This window comes from Impatiens glandulifera, chromosome 3 (assembly GCF_907164915.1).
Source record: "Impatiens glandulifera chromosome 3, dImpGla2.1, whole genome shotgun sequence".
NCBI lineage: Eukaryota > Viridiplantae > Streptophyta > Magnoliopsida > Ericales > Balsaminaceae > Impatiens > Impatiens glandulifera.
Genome location: NC_061864.1, coordinates 46,575,925 through 46,592,684, shown reverse-complemented (window position 1 = coordinate 46,592,684; position 16,760 = coordinate 46,575,925). Strand labels below are relative to the sequence as shown.

General features: G+C 32.4%; 1 protein-coding gene across 1 annotated transcript; it reads right to left on the bottom strand.

The window, feature by feature from the left end:
• Positions 1–1,407: 1,407 nt before the first annotated feature.
• LOC124930280 lies at positions 1,408–4,178 on the bottom strand (the record flags this gene model as incomplete). Its single annotated transcript, XM_047470635.1, has 8 exons — positions 1,408–1,880; positions 2,125–2,244; positions 2,328–2,411; positions 2,582–2,641; positions 2,838–2,937; positions 3,043–3,529; positions 3,624–3,903; positions 4,056–4,178. Coding segments are annotated over 8 exons (1,566 nt in total), but the record flags the coding sequence as incomplete, so codon positions are not given.
• Positions 4,179–16,760: the final 12,582 nt, after the last annotated feature.

Sequence of the window (16,760 nt, the reverse complement as noted above, 5' to 3'; positions counted from 1 at the left end):
TTAATTAATTTATAGAGATGAGAGATGAGTATTTTAATAAAGTAAATAGAAATATAAATATACTCAGAAAATGATTAGAAAAGATGAGTATATTAACAAATAGACCCAATAAATTAGAATATATAAAGTTGGTTGGATTGAGTTATGATTTAAAATTTAATATCAAATTTAATTTATCTATGATTAATTAATTAATTTAAAATCTTTTTTTATTTAAAAATAAATAAATTATTTTATAACTATATATTATTACAATTTAAATTTATAAAAAAATATCATTCTCCTCAAAATTAGCATCATTTAATATTATTCAAATCTATTGAATTTATTATAATAAACCTAAACCGCTATAAGTTCCATCATATTAGTCATAAATTCGGTCCGTAATAAAAGTTGTTTTTAGACTTGTCAGCATAAAATCTTTTAATAATAAGAAAATTCCTCCATACATCATCATTCATTATAACATTTCCCTGTCATTGCAGTTGTCAGTGTCTGTTCTATAGGACAACTGTACAACATGTCATGCGATTGTTTTTTTTTTTTAACCATTAATAATCTAATAAGCCCTTATATATTGTTAAAATTAAATTGTGCACATTTTTAATAAAAGTATATCAGGAACTTACATCTCAACATAATCTCATATCCATTTTCTGTACAAATGAAAATTAAAATAAATTAGAGAGTTGGTTTTCAACAGCTCAATATGGTTTCAAAATACATTTCTAGACTTTATTATGATTATTTTAAAAATTATTTATTATTATATATTAATAAATTTTAAATATTTTTCTTAAAAATAATATACCTTTTTCAAGATCATCACCAATTAAAATCTTTTAAATAATTAAAAAATTATTAAAAAATTAGCCAGCTATTATTGTATGTCAACTTTCTGACTCAAATAATTAGTTGCAATGAAAGTTATAACAAAAAAAAATTAAGGAATTGTTTTTCCTCAGAAATTTCCAGGGGTTTTTACCTTCAAAAGAATGTTCTCTTTGCAGGAATCAAGATGTTTAGTCAGTCCAAATTGAGTTGTACTCATCTATATATATATATAATAATGCTTAATTTTTAAAGTGTATGGATTGCCGGGTCGAGAGCTGTGGTTAATTTGGATATATGTGAGAATAAATGAATATTTGGGTCGGATTGTGGGTTGACCCGTCCATAAAAATTTTATGGTAATATTTTTTTTTCACAATTTTTTATATTATTATTACTCGTGCAAATGCACGGGATACATACTAGTTTGAGTAATAAAAGAAACAAACTTGCAGAAATAGAGAATTGACATTTGGAGGGTTGCCAAGTTTCAGATCTAAATAAAGGGTAAATTCATGTAGTGAAAGGTAATTGGAAGGTGACAAAGAATAAATGTTTGAAGGTATACATAAGGGATAATAAATTAGTTACAGTTTGAACTACAAATTACTTACAGAATTCATGACAAATTTGAAAATTTTCTCTTTTGGTTATGTATTCTATAACTGTAATACAAGTACCCATGACCCTTTTCAATCTGTGAGAGAAGGCAATAATAATAGTAAAAAAAAAAAAACTTACTGCAAGTGCAAAAGATACCTGAATTTGAACTCGTAAGGAAAGATATAGATAGATTCAGAAAGAGAATTCCCCACCCCTCTACTCTCAAGGCACTTCATTGCTTCCTTTCCCAGTTCACTTGGTAGTTGAAGGCATATCCAGTCAAGTAATGACTCCATGTCCTTTGCAAAGTCCAGTAGATACCAATCCAAAAGTTTTGGAATTCCTAATAATTTCTTGCTAATCGAAATTCCAATTGCTGCTTGCAGGTAGTTTCTTTTTGCGGCTTCCAATTCATTTTCAACCTGAGCTGCTGTGTACACCCTTACCTTCATTCAACAAAGTTTTATAGATCAGATTATCCAGTATTTCGGGCAGCTGAAATATATATTGGATATAATCCAATGTCTTAACATGAACGAATAATCACTGAACAGCAGATACCAACCATAAAGGAAATTTAAATTCATCAGATGCAAGAAGAAATGAGACATCTGTTTTCATTCTTGTAGTGTAAAACTTAAAAGTAGTAAATAAGAGACAAAGTTCCAGTTCAGTTTTGCATTGACTTACAGCTGGAGAGGACCAGCTTCCACAGGAGAGTGCAAACGTAACTAATGGTTCAGATAACTCCAACCCAAAGGCACCTCGTGCTATTGTTGTATCATCATTTTTTATGCCCTCCGAAAATGTCTGGTGGTAACTAACAAATATAAGGCAAGGTACATGTATTATATGTAAGGAGGCCCGAGACAAATTTGTAAAGAACCACTTACATATTTGGAGTGGTAAGGCAGTCTCAGGATGAAATGTTCAATAGTGATCGCATTTAGCATTTGTCCAGAGATATTTATTGTTGCCTATATTGAAGAAAACTTGATCCCATTAGATGAACAAAACACATGCTAATAATTTCTCTTTGTGGGACATGAAAAATAGAGATTTCTTTGCAGTTTATTTATATATGGACTTTTAAAAAAAAGAGGAAAGCTTTTAAAAATCCACAAACATCAGCATTAGCCAGCAGTACCTTCTGCATCAATTCAACTACCATATCTGGACTATCTGGGACTCCATGCTCCAGAAATGCCTAAACAATTCAATCAGAAAGACCAGCATATATATCCATTAGGAGGTTTCTAAAAAGAAAAATTAGAAACTCTTTAATTATTGGTTTAGATTATACGTTAGCTATGTGCAACTATCTTTATTAGTGTCTCAGAAAGCAGATCATGAAAAGGTATTCAAAAGTGATCAGAAAATAACATAAAGGATTAGTGTCTTACATTCATCATGCAAGAATTGTATGTGTTGATCCAAAAAGCAAGTTTCTCCTGATGGGTTAGACTTTTCATATTAACTGAGGCAAGTTTCTGAAGTAGTAGCCTGTAATTTGAAGGAAAATGATCAATGTATATATATCTACAACTCCCTAGATGAAAATATATCAATAGACAAGAAAATCAACATCCTAAAGATGGGATTACTCACTTGAGTCTCCTAAATAGGAATAAAGAAGTCGTTTTTTGGTTTAGCTTGATTGATGCAGCTTCCACAGTAAATAAATGCTTATAAGGGCCAATATCCCTCTTTCCAAATTCCAAGCAGATGTTGAACGGATCCTTAAACCCAGTTGTTGTCTCACACGTATCAGGTGAATTAGTTAACGCCAATATTGAAGGTAAAGAGTCCATTGTCACCCTATTCTTTAGTGAGCTCATTCTTAAGAAAATACTTGATAAGCACTTCACAATGTTCTCCGAGATCTTGTTTGGGGTATCATTGTTGTTAGATAAGTTTTCATCCGAAATTTTTGTAGGTATGTTTGTAGCTTCTGAACATTGGCCCCATATAATTTTACATTCTGATGCTGTTGCAAGAGGTTTCTTTACAGGAGGAGGAGTCCTGCTTGTTGTTGCCAATTTAGAATTTGGTGAAAGCTTGTTTTTTACAGCATTTACTTGCAGCTGATTATTCCCTTTGCAAATAATAATAATATAGGAAATAGGAAGAACAATTAACATAATAGGAGAAAGATGAGATATATGTAATATTTCTCTTAAATAAATTACCAGGAAAAGGGAGTGAATGCTGCTTTGACGTTAGAAGAAATGATTGATGTCCTTCATTCTGAAGTGTTGTTACCTTTGATGATGATTGTTTCTGTTTAGCATTCTTAACTGGGAATGGATCATATAAATCCATAGACTCATGTCCAATGCATCTCTTTGACTTTGATGAAGAAATGTAAATAGCTTCTTGATACAACCCATGTCTGAAATGCACCACTTGTTCTTCAAGCCTAACAACTTCCTCTTCCAAAACAGCAACTTCAGCTAGTAATTCCAGCATCTTTATTTATTTTAATGGTCAAAAGAAACAAAAGGAAAAATCCAAAGTCATCAATCAATCAATGAATCAAAAAATAGTATATAGATAGATACTCTAGTCTTATCTTTTGTACAGTGATCATACTTTTTTACAAAATAAAAAAAAATACTAACACGAGGTGGGAGATAAGGAGGTAGACGGGGTAGAGTTCCCAAGGGTCTAGTAAAAGCCCGCTCTAATGCTCTGTGAACGTTCTCTTCATGTCTAAGCTTCTTCTTTAACTTACCAACCTGACATTATAGCAAAGAATCATCACAAACATGATTGATCTCAAACAAGTTAAAATTAATTGCATAAACTTCCTAGCTGTTACGTACATCCTGAAGTAATGTCTTCTTTCGATCTTGATATGAAGCCCCTCGACTTGTGGTTGCTTTCTCACCTTCCATAAACCTGTTTCCATGAACCTCAACCTGCTCCTATATATAATTGGCATATATAAAATTAGTGTTGGGGGGATTGTGGGTAAAGTGGATCTCTGCAGACTCTAGTGGACAAGATCAAAGAGCTAGCTAGCTAGAATACAAACAAACAAACAAAACTTCAATCTAATAAGACAGGGGAAAGAAATCTGACGAAAATATTCAGGAATTTACTTTCTCATGCTTAATTGATGCTGCTTTATTAGACTGGAAATTAGTTCTTCCTCTAGTATTCATCTCTTTTTCTGCAATTTCAGAAATAAACAGATTTATATAACTTCATCTATCCATACATGCATTCAAACCCATACATTCAATTAATTAATGGTTGAATTCAGGAAATAATAAAGACCTCCACATATAGGATTAATTGGAGTTTGAAGAGACAAAAACAAAACTTGGGAGTCCTGGCACCTCGATCCGTGTGAAGATCTTCAAACAAGTTGTTGGTGGGCTCAGAAGATATGAACAACTTCTCTCCAGCTACTAATCATCATGGGACATGAGAATCAGATTATGAGCAACTGAAGAAACACAAAACACATAGGTTTGGATATATGTGGTGATGAGTGAAAGAAAGAGGAGAGAGAAAGTTTACCACCACTGTAGCTTGTTGTCTTCTGTCTACCTTCATGTTAGAAAAAGAAAAAGAAGAAGAAGGGTGGAAGTGGGGACACTTGGAAAAGGGGTTCAATGGTGGTTGGTTGGCTTTGGGGAAAAGCTGTAACGATTAAGGAGTGTGTGCATTAAGCGCACTATAGCGTCATCATCAATCATCGTGCGTTCGTTTTTGGAATAAAGATAAAATAGTTCATATAAGGATTGTTTTTTTATAGGAAGTATTTGACTTGAGTGTGAGCTTGGTAGATTTTGTGTTTTCATATCAAGATATTTTTAATATGATTAAAATATATATTTTTTTAATATAAAATGTGAACACCACCCATAACTATAATTATCACCTCAACTATTAAATAATTAAATATTATTAATATAATAAAATACTTTTTTTTTAAACAATTCAAAACTCACCCATCAATTATAAAAAATTTAAGCTATTATTTTTATTTAAAATATAATAAATATTATAAAATTTAGAAAAATTTATATTTCATATTTGTTTTAAATTTAAAATGTAAATTAAAGATAATGAATATTCATTTCATTTAAAAGTTATAAACTTTTATTTGTATTTAAATTTAAATGGTATAAATAATTAGCTAACTTATTTATAAGAGTCTTGATTTAAAATTAAATGCTCATAACTTGTTTTTGTAAGACTGTATATAATGATTTTGTTGGTGCAATTTCTAAATTCAAAAATTAATAATAATATAATTATAAAAAGGGTTTGAACACTCATATGATCTTAAAAAAAGCTTTTCAAAGCTCTGAATTAAAGCTTAGAACACCAGAAAATTTTCTTCAAAAGTAGTCGTCGGAGCTCCGATGAAGATCTTTGAGTAGGCTATGATTGTTGGATTCTTTTCGATGGATTAAAAGAATGAGACCTATGGAGTATTTATACTCAAGCTAGGTCAATTTCAAAGCCGAATTCATATTCAATTAGGCTTCTGAAGTTCATCTTATACATTTCTCTTTTGTATTCGTATGCATAGTTTTATGCTATGATTTGAATTCAAACCCTAGATGAAATGATGGCGATGGAGAGACGTGCACGTGGGCAACATTTGGAGTGATAAAGATGAGGAACGACAAAGATAAGGTTTCTGGAAGATCGTCGGTGCGCACTGTCTCAACGAAGAAAATAACCAAAGCATTGTTGTTTTATTTAAATGGAACGCACCATTGAGATCTGTTGGCGGTCTGTCAACGCCAGGCATTCCGTTAACATTTTAGTTAAAAAATGTCTCTTGATCCTCTACAACTCGGGCGTATGTCATCTCAAATACAACCGACTACGCGGAGTGTCCTTGCAAGTTGGATGAAGACCAAGCGCTCATCCGATGGATGAAATTCCTACTGTAGTCGATTTCTTTAATTTCAGCCACACTAGATCATCAATTTTTATTATTATTAAAAGAGTTATTTAAAATAGATTTTTAGCCTTTTCTTTCATTTTTATTCACCAAATTAATACACAAAAATATTTTTTGAAAACATAATTAAAATTATATTCATTTTATTTTATTTTTGGGTATTTTGGAGTATTTATTTAATTATTTTATACCATAAATTACACATAACTTATGTCTAAAATTATAAATAATTTAATTTAGCCCCTTTTGGGGTTTAATTTGGATAAAATAAATACAAAATTTTAATCCCAAATTATTTTTGGTTTTTAAATAATTTTTTTAATTAGGATTTAATTATCACAATAATTAATCCTAATTTAATTTTGACTTCTCATCTGGATTATTTTGAATTAAAAAATTCAAAATATTATGTTTAAATTATAAATATTATTGTAAATTGGGGTATGTCAAATTTTCATGCTTACAGAATGCCCTCACGAATCGAGTTTGAATAAAACACTCATTGTTTTTGGAAAATGTGGGTCTGAGGTTGAACATTTAAAATTCGTACCCCAACCTATAATAAAGTAGAAGGATAGAAGCTGGATGACAACAAATGTTGGGATGAATTATAATCATGATTCATAGGCCGAATGCTACAAGATCATTCTTTATTTGTTGAATCTTGTTGGGGATAGACTATCACAATAGTCTTACTATATGCTTGTAAGATGACACAGCTTTGGTTGAGAATGAATTATTATAATAACCCCGAAGGTTGCCTTAGTTAGGGCTTTATCATAACAATGATCGATAATGTCTATCAAGAGATAGGACTTGATTGGGGAGTAGTCTTATCAACTGTAGGTAAGACTTATTTTTGGATACCTATCAACAAATAAGACTCTCCTGGAGAATAGTGATAACAATCACGCTATGTTCATAAAGAAATGGAATTTGACGCTGGAGATTGTCATAATAATGACTTCCATGAGGCCTATTAAAATAGGGCTTTACTTAGGGATGGTGATAACAATTACTCTGAGGGGATAGGTTATGACAATGACTTATATAGTTGCCTATTAAAATAGAGCTTTAAGAATCATAACAATGACCTATTATGTTTATCAACATATAAGGCTTTGGAGAGGTTTTATACAAAATGACATATCTGGCTGAAAAATCATAATTCAGTTGGGAATTGTTTATGAGAGGAGTTGTTCTAAATAACAACTTATCTCTTTACAAAGTGTCATTCGCAACTGAGTGAAACATCGATCGGTCGTGTTGAGAGACCCTTTGGCACTTTATTTGGTGAACTGGCCTTCGTAACTAGATTGAAGGAACTTCTATTGTTTAGGGAATATTTCAACAAAATCTTTTTCCCTTTTATTTTACAAAATGATCTTCATAGATAGATGAAAAATCGACCAGACATTTTGTTATCTCCTATCACAAGGAAGGGATGCATGTTACTTTATCATGCTTTATGGTGTCTTATTTGTCTGTGGCGTTGGGAACTTTGATAAAAGCTAATTGGGGATGGACTATTCCCAATTCTATTTCCAATGATGTTTTGAAAACAAAAGAAACCTTTATTCTATTCACGAATCATGGTAACTTGGATTTGAAATGTGTTTGGGATTAAGCTACGAGCATTCTTGCAATTAGTAGAGATTGTTTCACTTAAGAAGCCCGAGTTCCTTTTCCTCCTATGTTAAGATATAGATGATAAATTCAATCTCGTGTAGACAATTATCCAAACTCTTAACTCGAAAGGAAGGCGGTCAAGATGTGAGGTCCCATCATGTTATATTTTTGGTTGCTTTTGCCTTGGGTCGCAATCTTTCAAAAGTTCGATTATTCCTGGTATAGTCGTAGAGAGAGTTTCAACTTTCTGGCTTTGAGAATTTTTTTAAAAAGTTTCTAGGGTGTATCTGTGGGAATCAATACGTTTTTCCCTTAAGATAGTCATCGGGACATCCGCCCGAATGAGCACAAACGGTGATTTCAACACCTCAACCTACACAAGAGCGTTTATTATACATATATGTATAGATTTTTTTCTTTTGTGGCCTCGAGTCTAGCTCTCTTTGTTCTTTTGTACAAAGGGGAATGAGACGTTTTTCTCAAATTGCAGCTCTGGCTTAGCTTTTGGGAGTTTATTCTAGTTTTTTTTTCAAAAGTCTTTGATAGAGGGTTAATTTCCTAGATAATTGCATAGCACGAAAACAAGCTTATTAAGGATATCCATTGATTAGAGTTTTCTGTAAACTCAAGGTTATTATCGGGAGATTAATCACTATTTAATTAACAGAGCTCCCTTGGCTTTTGCCCCTACTTATTTCCTAAAATTATCGTCACTAGTTCGTAAAAAGAACCAAGGTTCCTACACTCTTTAAAATTTATGTGAGACTGGACCTACTGATCTAGGAATAGTCCATTCCTTTTATTTATTTTAAGTTGAGTGGAGACCAGACCTATATATAGGTTGCCTACATATCTTCCTTTTGTCCTTGATATTTTTTTATTTTATTCCTTTGGAAGATCCAGGTCTCACGTAGTTATTCCTTTGACGTTGACGTAGTTATACAAAACTAGAGGTCGATTAGTCCATTTGAGACTAAGGACTCATTTTGTTTTAGTTCTGGTAGGGATGGATCAAAGTTGTTCTTTTCACATATTGATATTACACATAATATCGTTTCAGTGCGTCTAAATTGGTTGGAGCAATAAATTCTTCGTCTTCAACTGTAGATAGGCGGACTACACATTTAAAGAGGATTTTTTTAATTAGGAAGGGTCCTTCCATCCTGGTCGGAATTTGCCTCTAGGGTCTAACAGTTCTCGAGTTCGTTTGAGCACCGAGTCACCTTCCTTTAGGTTTCTAGGCTTGAGCTTCATATTAAATATATTGGCCATACGTGGTAAGCTTGGGTTTTGCATAATGCATCTAATATGTGGTTTTCCATTAACGTTAACTAATCATATTGAGATTTCACCCAGTCTTCTTCAATGACTTGGGACTCCAAAAAGTTTCTCAGTGTAAGGATTTCAATCTTGATAGGTTGTACGACATCCATATCGTATACTAGAGAATAGGGAGTTTCATCTATCGATGTTCGAGGAGTCGTACGATATCCCCATAAGGAAAATAACAACTTCTCATGCCAATCCTTATAAGTGTTGGTCATTTTTCTTGATGATCCTAATCACATTTTTGTTAGCCTCTTCGTCCGCACCGTTAGTTTGGGTTCGATAGGGCGATGATTTGTGGTACTCAATTTTGAATTCTTTAAGCAAGGATAAAACCTTTCCTTAAAAGTGCCTCTTATTATCTGAAATAATGGCATGAGGTACCCCGTATCTGACTATGATATTGATGCGGATGAACTTTGCTACTTGAGCAGATTTCAAAATCTTGTAAGATGCTACCTCGACCTATTTAGAATATAGTCAATAGTTACGAGTATGAACTCGTGTCCATTTGACGCATGTGATAAATATTCCCAATGACATCAATACCCCATGTAGAAAAGGGCCATGGTGATGTCATACTATAAAGCAAAGATGTCGGGGTAAGTTTTAGGTCAGCATAGACCTGGAATTGGTGACAACTTCTTATATAGCTGACACATTCATGTTCCATATTTTGCCAATAATATATGAGACGAAGTATTTTCTTGGAGAAAGCTAGTCCATTCATATGTGGACCACATACTCCTACGTGTACTTCTTTTATGATTCGCCGTTCTTCGGGATCATCGACGTAAATCATGTTTTGACCATCAAAAGATCGTCTATATAGATTATTAGCTATCCAAGAATAATTAGTGGAATACTAGCGCAAGACTCTTCGTTCCTTATCTTGAAAATGGGATAGTTATTCTTCATACTCAATGTATTTTTGAAGAATATTGAATCATGGTTTGGTGGGCACTTGAATGGAGGCTACCACCCCGGTTTTGAGATTAGAATTTTATTTCTTTCAATTTTTTAGAGGTTTGACCTTAATTCCAACAGGGATTTGGGTCATAGCGGCTAGCGTAGCCAAAGCATTGACAATGCAATTTTAGCTTCTTGGCGCATTAACAAAAGACATGTGATTGAACTTGTCGATAAACTGGAGTAGACAAGTATAATAGGGTTTAAGGTTTTCCCCTCGTACTTGCCATGTTCCGTTGACCTGGGATATAACTAAGTTAGAGTCACCAACTATGTCTAATTTAGTTTCTCCTCGTTCATATGCAATTTGAGACCTGAGAGGCATGCATCATACTCAACCTCATTGTTGGTCACGAAATATTCTAACTTAACAGGGATGGGGTTATACGTCCCCTTAGAATATATCAAGAGAATTCCAATTCCATATCCATGCTTGAATGAATCTCCATCAAACATTAATTTTTATGTATCCGAGGTGACAACCATTATGTTGTCATCCAGAAAGTTGAGTTTATAGGAAGGCTCAATTTTGATGGGTTGATCTGCCGGTAAGTCTACAACAATGATTCCTTTAACGAATTTCTAAACCGTATATGTAATATCATATTCATAAATCATCATCATCCATTTAGCCAGTCTAAGTGATAGCAACGTTCGCTGAAATAAATAATGGATTGAATCTAATTTGGATACTAGCTTGATAAGGTGGGCTTGCATATAATGTATCAACTTTTTGGTGACCCATGCAAGTGCCCAAAATACTTTTTTGGGTAACGAATAATTTAATTTGCATCTAGTTATTATCTTTCTCAGATAGTAAACTACGATCTTGAGTCTATTCTCATTTTCTTGAGCCAATAGGCTGGCCATAGCCGAGTCAGTCACAGTGAGGTAGAAAATTAAGGGAACACTGGGCCTTGGTGGCATAAGAACTGGTGGTAACTTTAGATAGTCCTTGATTTTGTCAAATATTTGCTGATAAGTTTCATCCCACTAAAATTTCTGATCATTTTTCAATAACTTGAAAGGGGGATCACATGTGAGAGTCAGTTTGCTAATGAACCAATTGATGAAATGAATTTTGTCGAGGAAGTCTCGGACTTCTCTTTCATTTCGAGGGGTAGGCATAGTCGTAATTGCCTCGACTTTGAACGGGTCGACTTCTATTCCTCGTTGGGTAATAAGAAAGCCTAACATCTTACCAGCGATGAATCCAAACACACACTTTTTCGGGTTTAATCTAAGATGGTACTTTCTAATTCTTTGCAAGAATTTTTTTATGTTGGTAACATGTCACTAGCGATCTTTAGATTTCACGATCATGTCGTCTATATAGACTTCCACTTCCGTGTGTATCATGTCGTGCAAGATCATAGTTATTGCTCTTTGGTAAGTAACCCCGTCGTTTTTAAGATCGTAGGGCATGACTCTAAAACAGAACGTGCCTATATCTGTTATAAATGTGTTTTTTTCTTTGTCTTCTTCACAGATTAGGATCTGGTTATATCCTAAAAACCATCCATGAAAGACAATAACTGATTGCCGACGGCATGATCAACTAAAATGTCAATATGAGGTAAATGAAAGTTATCCTTAGGGCTGGATTTGTTCTGATCATGGTAGTATACACACGCGCATTTTTCCAGATTTCTTTAAATTAGGAATCACATTGGCTATCCATGTGGGGTAGTTCATAGTTTCAAGGAATCATACTTTCAATTACTTTTGAACTTCTTCTTTAATTTTGGCTACAACCTCAGTTTTCATTTTTCTTAATTTTTATTTGACAGGTTTAGCCTCTAGATGGAGGGGAATATGATGTCGAATAATGCCAAAATCTACGCCGGGCATATCCTTGTAAGACCAGGCGAACATGTTTTTTTTGGCCTTTAATAGTTCTAACATTTCATGATGTTCATCATTATTCAGACTCTGCTCAATCAATATAATTTGAGGATTGTCTACCGTATTGAGGTTTACTTCAACTGTTGTTTCAATAGTGGAAATAATTTTGTCCTCATGTTCCAAAAAGTTTTTCATTTCGAAACTAAAATAGACTAAAAAGAAACACCATCATCTGAAATATATTCAAAACTATACTTTGGTATTTTATTGGACGTTTTATTACAAAATGAAGAGAATATCCCATACAAAATGAAGAGAACATCCCATCAGGATCTTCATTACAAACTTCTTTATTTATTAAAACATCGGACACCTTTTCACAGTAAAATGGGATGTTGTGGCTATCAACTCCCAGGTTGTTTATAAGAGCTTTATTAGTTGCTAATAGGTTTGCGGAATCGATCTTATAAGCACTTTTATCATTCGAATCTTCTTTTATTACAGAGGGATTTTTTCTAATCAGCTTCTCAAGGATTTCGTGCTAGTAAGTAGTCTTTTTTCTAATCATATTAACAGATGAATTATTATTATTATAAGAACAATCTAAAATAATTTTGAAACCTTGAGAGTAGGTTTGTTGCGAGAGGACAAAAATGACGTACAAATATATAATTGTCCAAAATTGAAAAGTTAATGCATGATATTGTTGCCTAAATTATAAGAATATTTTAAAAAAAAATTCTCATAAGTTTTAGAGTTGTAAAACTCCAAAATTTGAGAAAATTAAGAAATATTTCAAATGAGTCCTAACAATCATGAAATTATTTATTTTGATTAAGAAAATTATTTTAATGTTTAAAAAATCAAACGAGGCCTTGAAATAAATAAAATCTTGTTAAATGAGTTAAGGGCCCAAACAAACAGGCCTTAGTTATATAATTTTAATAAATATCAAATAATATATATATATATAATTTAATTAATATTTGAAATTATATATATTAATTATAAACAAATAATATTAATAGCAAAATATTTGAATTTATTATAATATAATGTTATTAAAGTACTGAATTTTTATAAATTTAAATTAGAATTATTAATACATAATTATATATATATATATATATATGTGAATAATTTAATTAAAATGTAATATTAATTTTATTAAATAAAAATCAATAATATTAATAATAAATATTTGAATTTATTATAATATAAGTTTAATTGCTTATACAATTTGAGGATGTATATTTTAATGTAGATAATGATTTATTAATATATTAATAATTTTATTGAAATTTTAAATTATTTTTAATAATTAAATTAATTAACTAAAATTATTAATTACAATATAAATTTTAATAAAATAACATTTAAATAGATTAAATAATTAATATTGAAATTTATAATTCTTTAGAAATAAACCCATGTGGCAGGATAAAGTAGATGTGATGGAAGGAAAGCCGAGACAAAGAGAAAGGAATCAAATCGGGGTTGGCCACCTAAGCTAAAGGTTAATTAGTAAGGCCATGTAGATCATTTTTCTTTGATTAGCAAACAAAAGATGATGTAGATTTGTTGTTGCCACCTAGGTCTATTTTAATTAAATTTCGTTAGATTTATCAAAACTGAATAATAATACATATAATTGATTTTGAATAATAATACATATGACTGATTCTCTGTTTCAGTTGAACAAAATCTTCATTCCCAATGAGCAAGTAAATCTGCATCAATTGAAACACGATGGAATATCAATCAATCACATGACGATCTTCAATTGGTACGTTCAAGAGCTCCTTAACATCAGATGAATCTCGTTCATGGAGCATCTGATTCTGAACTCTCAGCCGTGGTGAATCTCGTTGTATACAACCAAACATGACAGTTCGTGTTCTAAATTCAAAAGGGAAGCTTCATAATGTTTAACTATCACCGAAATTCCAAGCACCAAACAACCGAAAATGTTCAACCGGAAAGGATGACTGGAAAATCGATAACTTAAATCGTACGTTCATATTAGGAATTCTAGAATCAAATGACGAGAGCTAAATAGACAACCGACAACTTAATCAAACATAAATCCGATTAATCGGAATTTTTTCAAAACTTCTTAAACTTGCGTGATCCGAGAGTTTTTGTCGTTTCTAAACCACTTCTAGTCGATTAGGAAATTCATTACATCATATTAATGTCGTTGCACTTATTATCACTCTCAACAACTCAACACTAAATGGTAAAGTCAACATGACATTTTTCACCAATTCCTTGATGAAGAGAATCGAGAAGGGGACAAACCCTCTAATTCTGATATGTTGGTGACTGATAAAGGAAGATCAAAGATAATAAAAGTGGTTCGAGTAGGGGCTATTATTTTTTGGCACAACTAGAATCCCACGTCGAAAAATAATGGGAGTGAAAGAAGTTTCTTAGTATATAAAAGAAACACTCTTCACAATTAGAATAGAATCTCACATCGGAAGATGAGGGGAGTGAGGAAAGTTTCTTAGTCTATAAAAGAAACTCTCCCCCTTTTGGTTTATTGCACTCAATACTTGTATCTTTCTTCCTTAATTGATAGCCTTAGTGCTCGGAGACGTATGCAACATTTGACCAAATTCCGTTATCAAATTTTGTTAGTGTGTTCTTTCTTATGTTTCTTCTTTTGTTTATGTTAGTTTTTTTTTCTAATAAGTGGTATTAGAGCCGTAGTTTCGTCCTTGTCATGGCGTATGAGTCTTCAAAAGGTGAATCAACTCCTTCGTTATCCTAGACGAGGACCCTGATGTCAAATTCGAAGTGGAAATATTTGATGGAACTGGGCATTTCGACATGTGGCAAGGTAAGGTTCTAGATTGTCTTTTTTAGTAGGATTTAGATGTTGCTATTAAAGTCGTAAAGACATATGGTATAGAAGAAGAAAAATCGAGTATCATGAATCGGTTGACATGCGGAACAATTCGATCGTGCCTATCTAGATAGCAGAAGTATGCCGTGAAGAACAAAGAATCGAGTATCATGAATCGGTTGACATGCAGAACAATTCGATCGTGCCTATCTAGAGAGCAGAAGTATTCCGTGAAGAATGAAACTTCTACACATAAACTATGACAAATATTGGAGGACAAATTTCTCAAGAAGAGTGGTCAGAATAAGCTCTAAATAAAAAAGCGGTTGTTCCGGTTTGATTATCAGTCATGTACTACCATGAATAAACACATCAATAAGTTTAATCAATTAGTAGAAGATCTATTAAATCTTGATATAAAATTTGAAGATAAAAATCTGGCATTAATGTTGTTATCATCCCTTCCTAATGAATTTAAACATTTAGAAATAACATTACTACATGAGAAGAAAAATGTATCTCTTGATACTGTAAGTTCTCCTTTATATAGTCATTAATTGAGAAAGTGTGACAAAAGGAAAAACAAAATAGCTACCGCAGATGAAACATTGGTGGTCAGGGGCCGTCAACAAAGCAAATCAAAAGGGGGGGAGGAAAATCCAAAGGAAGAGTTGTCAAAGATGAATGTGTGCTTTCTGTCGTGAGAAAGGACATTGGATGATTAACTACTCAAAGTTAAAGAAGAAAGAGAAAGATTATGAAGATGCAAATGTTGTAGAAAACAGAGATGATGCAAATGTCACAGACAACATCACATCCTGATGCGTGGATATTGGACTCAGCCTACACTTATCATATGACACCAATTCTAAAGTCTTTCTTTGAATTTAAGGATTAGATGGTGGAGTTGTTTACATGGGAGATGCTAATACATGTAAAATAAAATGGATAAGTTCAAGCAAGCTGAGAAATGATGATGGATTCACCAGAATTATCAGAAATGTTCGGTACATACCGAACATGAAAAAGAATCTCATTTCTTTGGGGGCATTGGAGTTAAAAGGCCTACATGTTAAAGTGAAGAATGAAATTCTTAAGGTAATCTCTAGAGCTTTGTGATGTTGAAAGGAATTAGGAAAAGGAATAATATATATTAGTATCAAAGTAGCATAGTTAATGAGACAACAGTTGTATGAACTTCCAGGAGCAGTAAGTAATTAAAGACAACAAAGCTATGACATATGCGATTGAGACATGTTGGTGATAAATCTATACAAACTCTTGTCAAACAAGGATTATTTAAAGGTATAAAAGTTTGTAAATTAGATTTTTTTGAACATTCTGTTCTGGAAAAACAAAGGCGAGTAAAATTTAGCATTATAATCCATAACACCAAGGGTATTTTGGAATATGTGCACTCTAATGTCTGAGGACCTACTAAGACCCCATCTCTTGAAGGTAGACATTATTTTGTTACTTTTGTTGATGATTTTTGCTAGAAGAGTATGTGTGTTTATTATAAAAAAACAAGATGAAGTGCTTAAGATATTTTTTTAAATGGAAAACTCAAGTTGAAAATGAGACAGGAAGAAAGATTAAAATTCTCTAGACTGATAACAGTGGAGAATGCAAGAATGATCCATTACAGAAGTTATGCCAAGAGTGTGGTATTGTTCGACACTTTTCACAATAAAAAAAACACCACAACATAATGGAGTATCAGAATGTATGAACAGAACATTGGTGGAGAAAGTTCGATGTACGTTCTCTAATGTT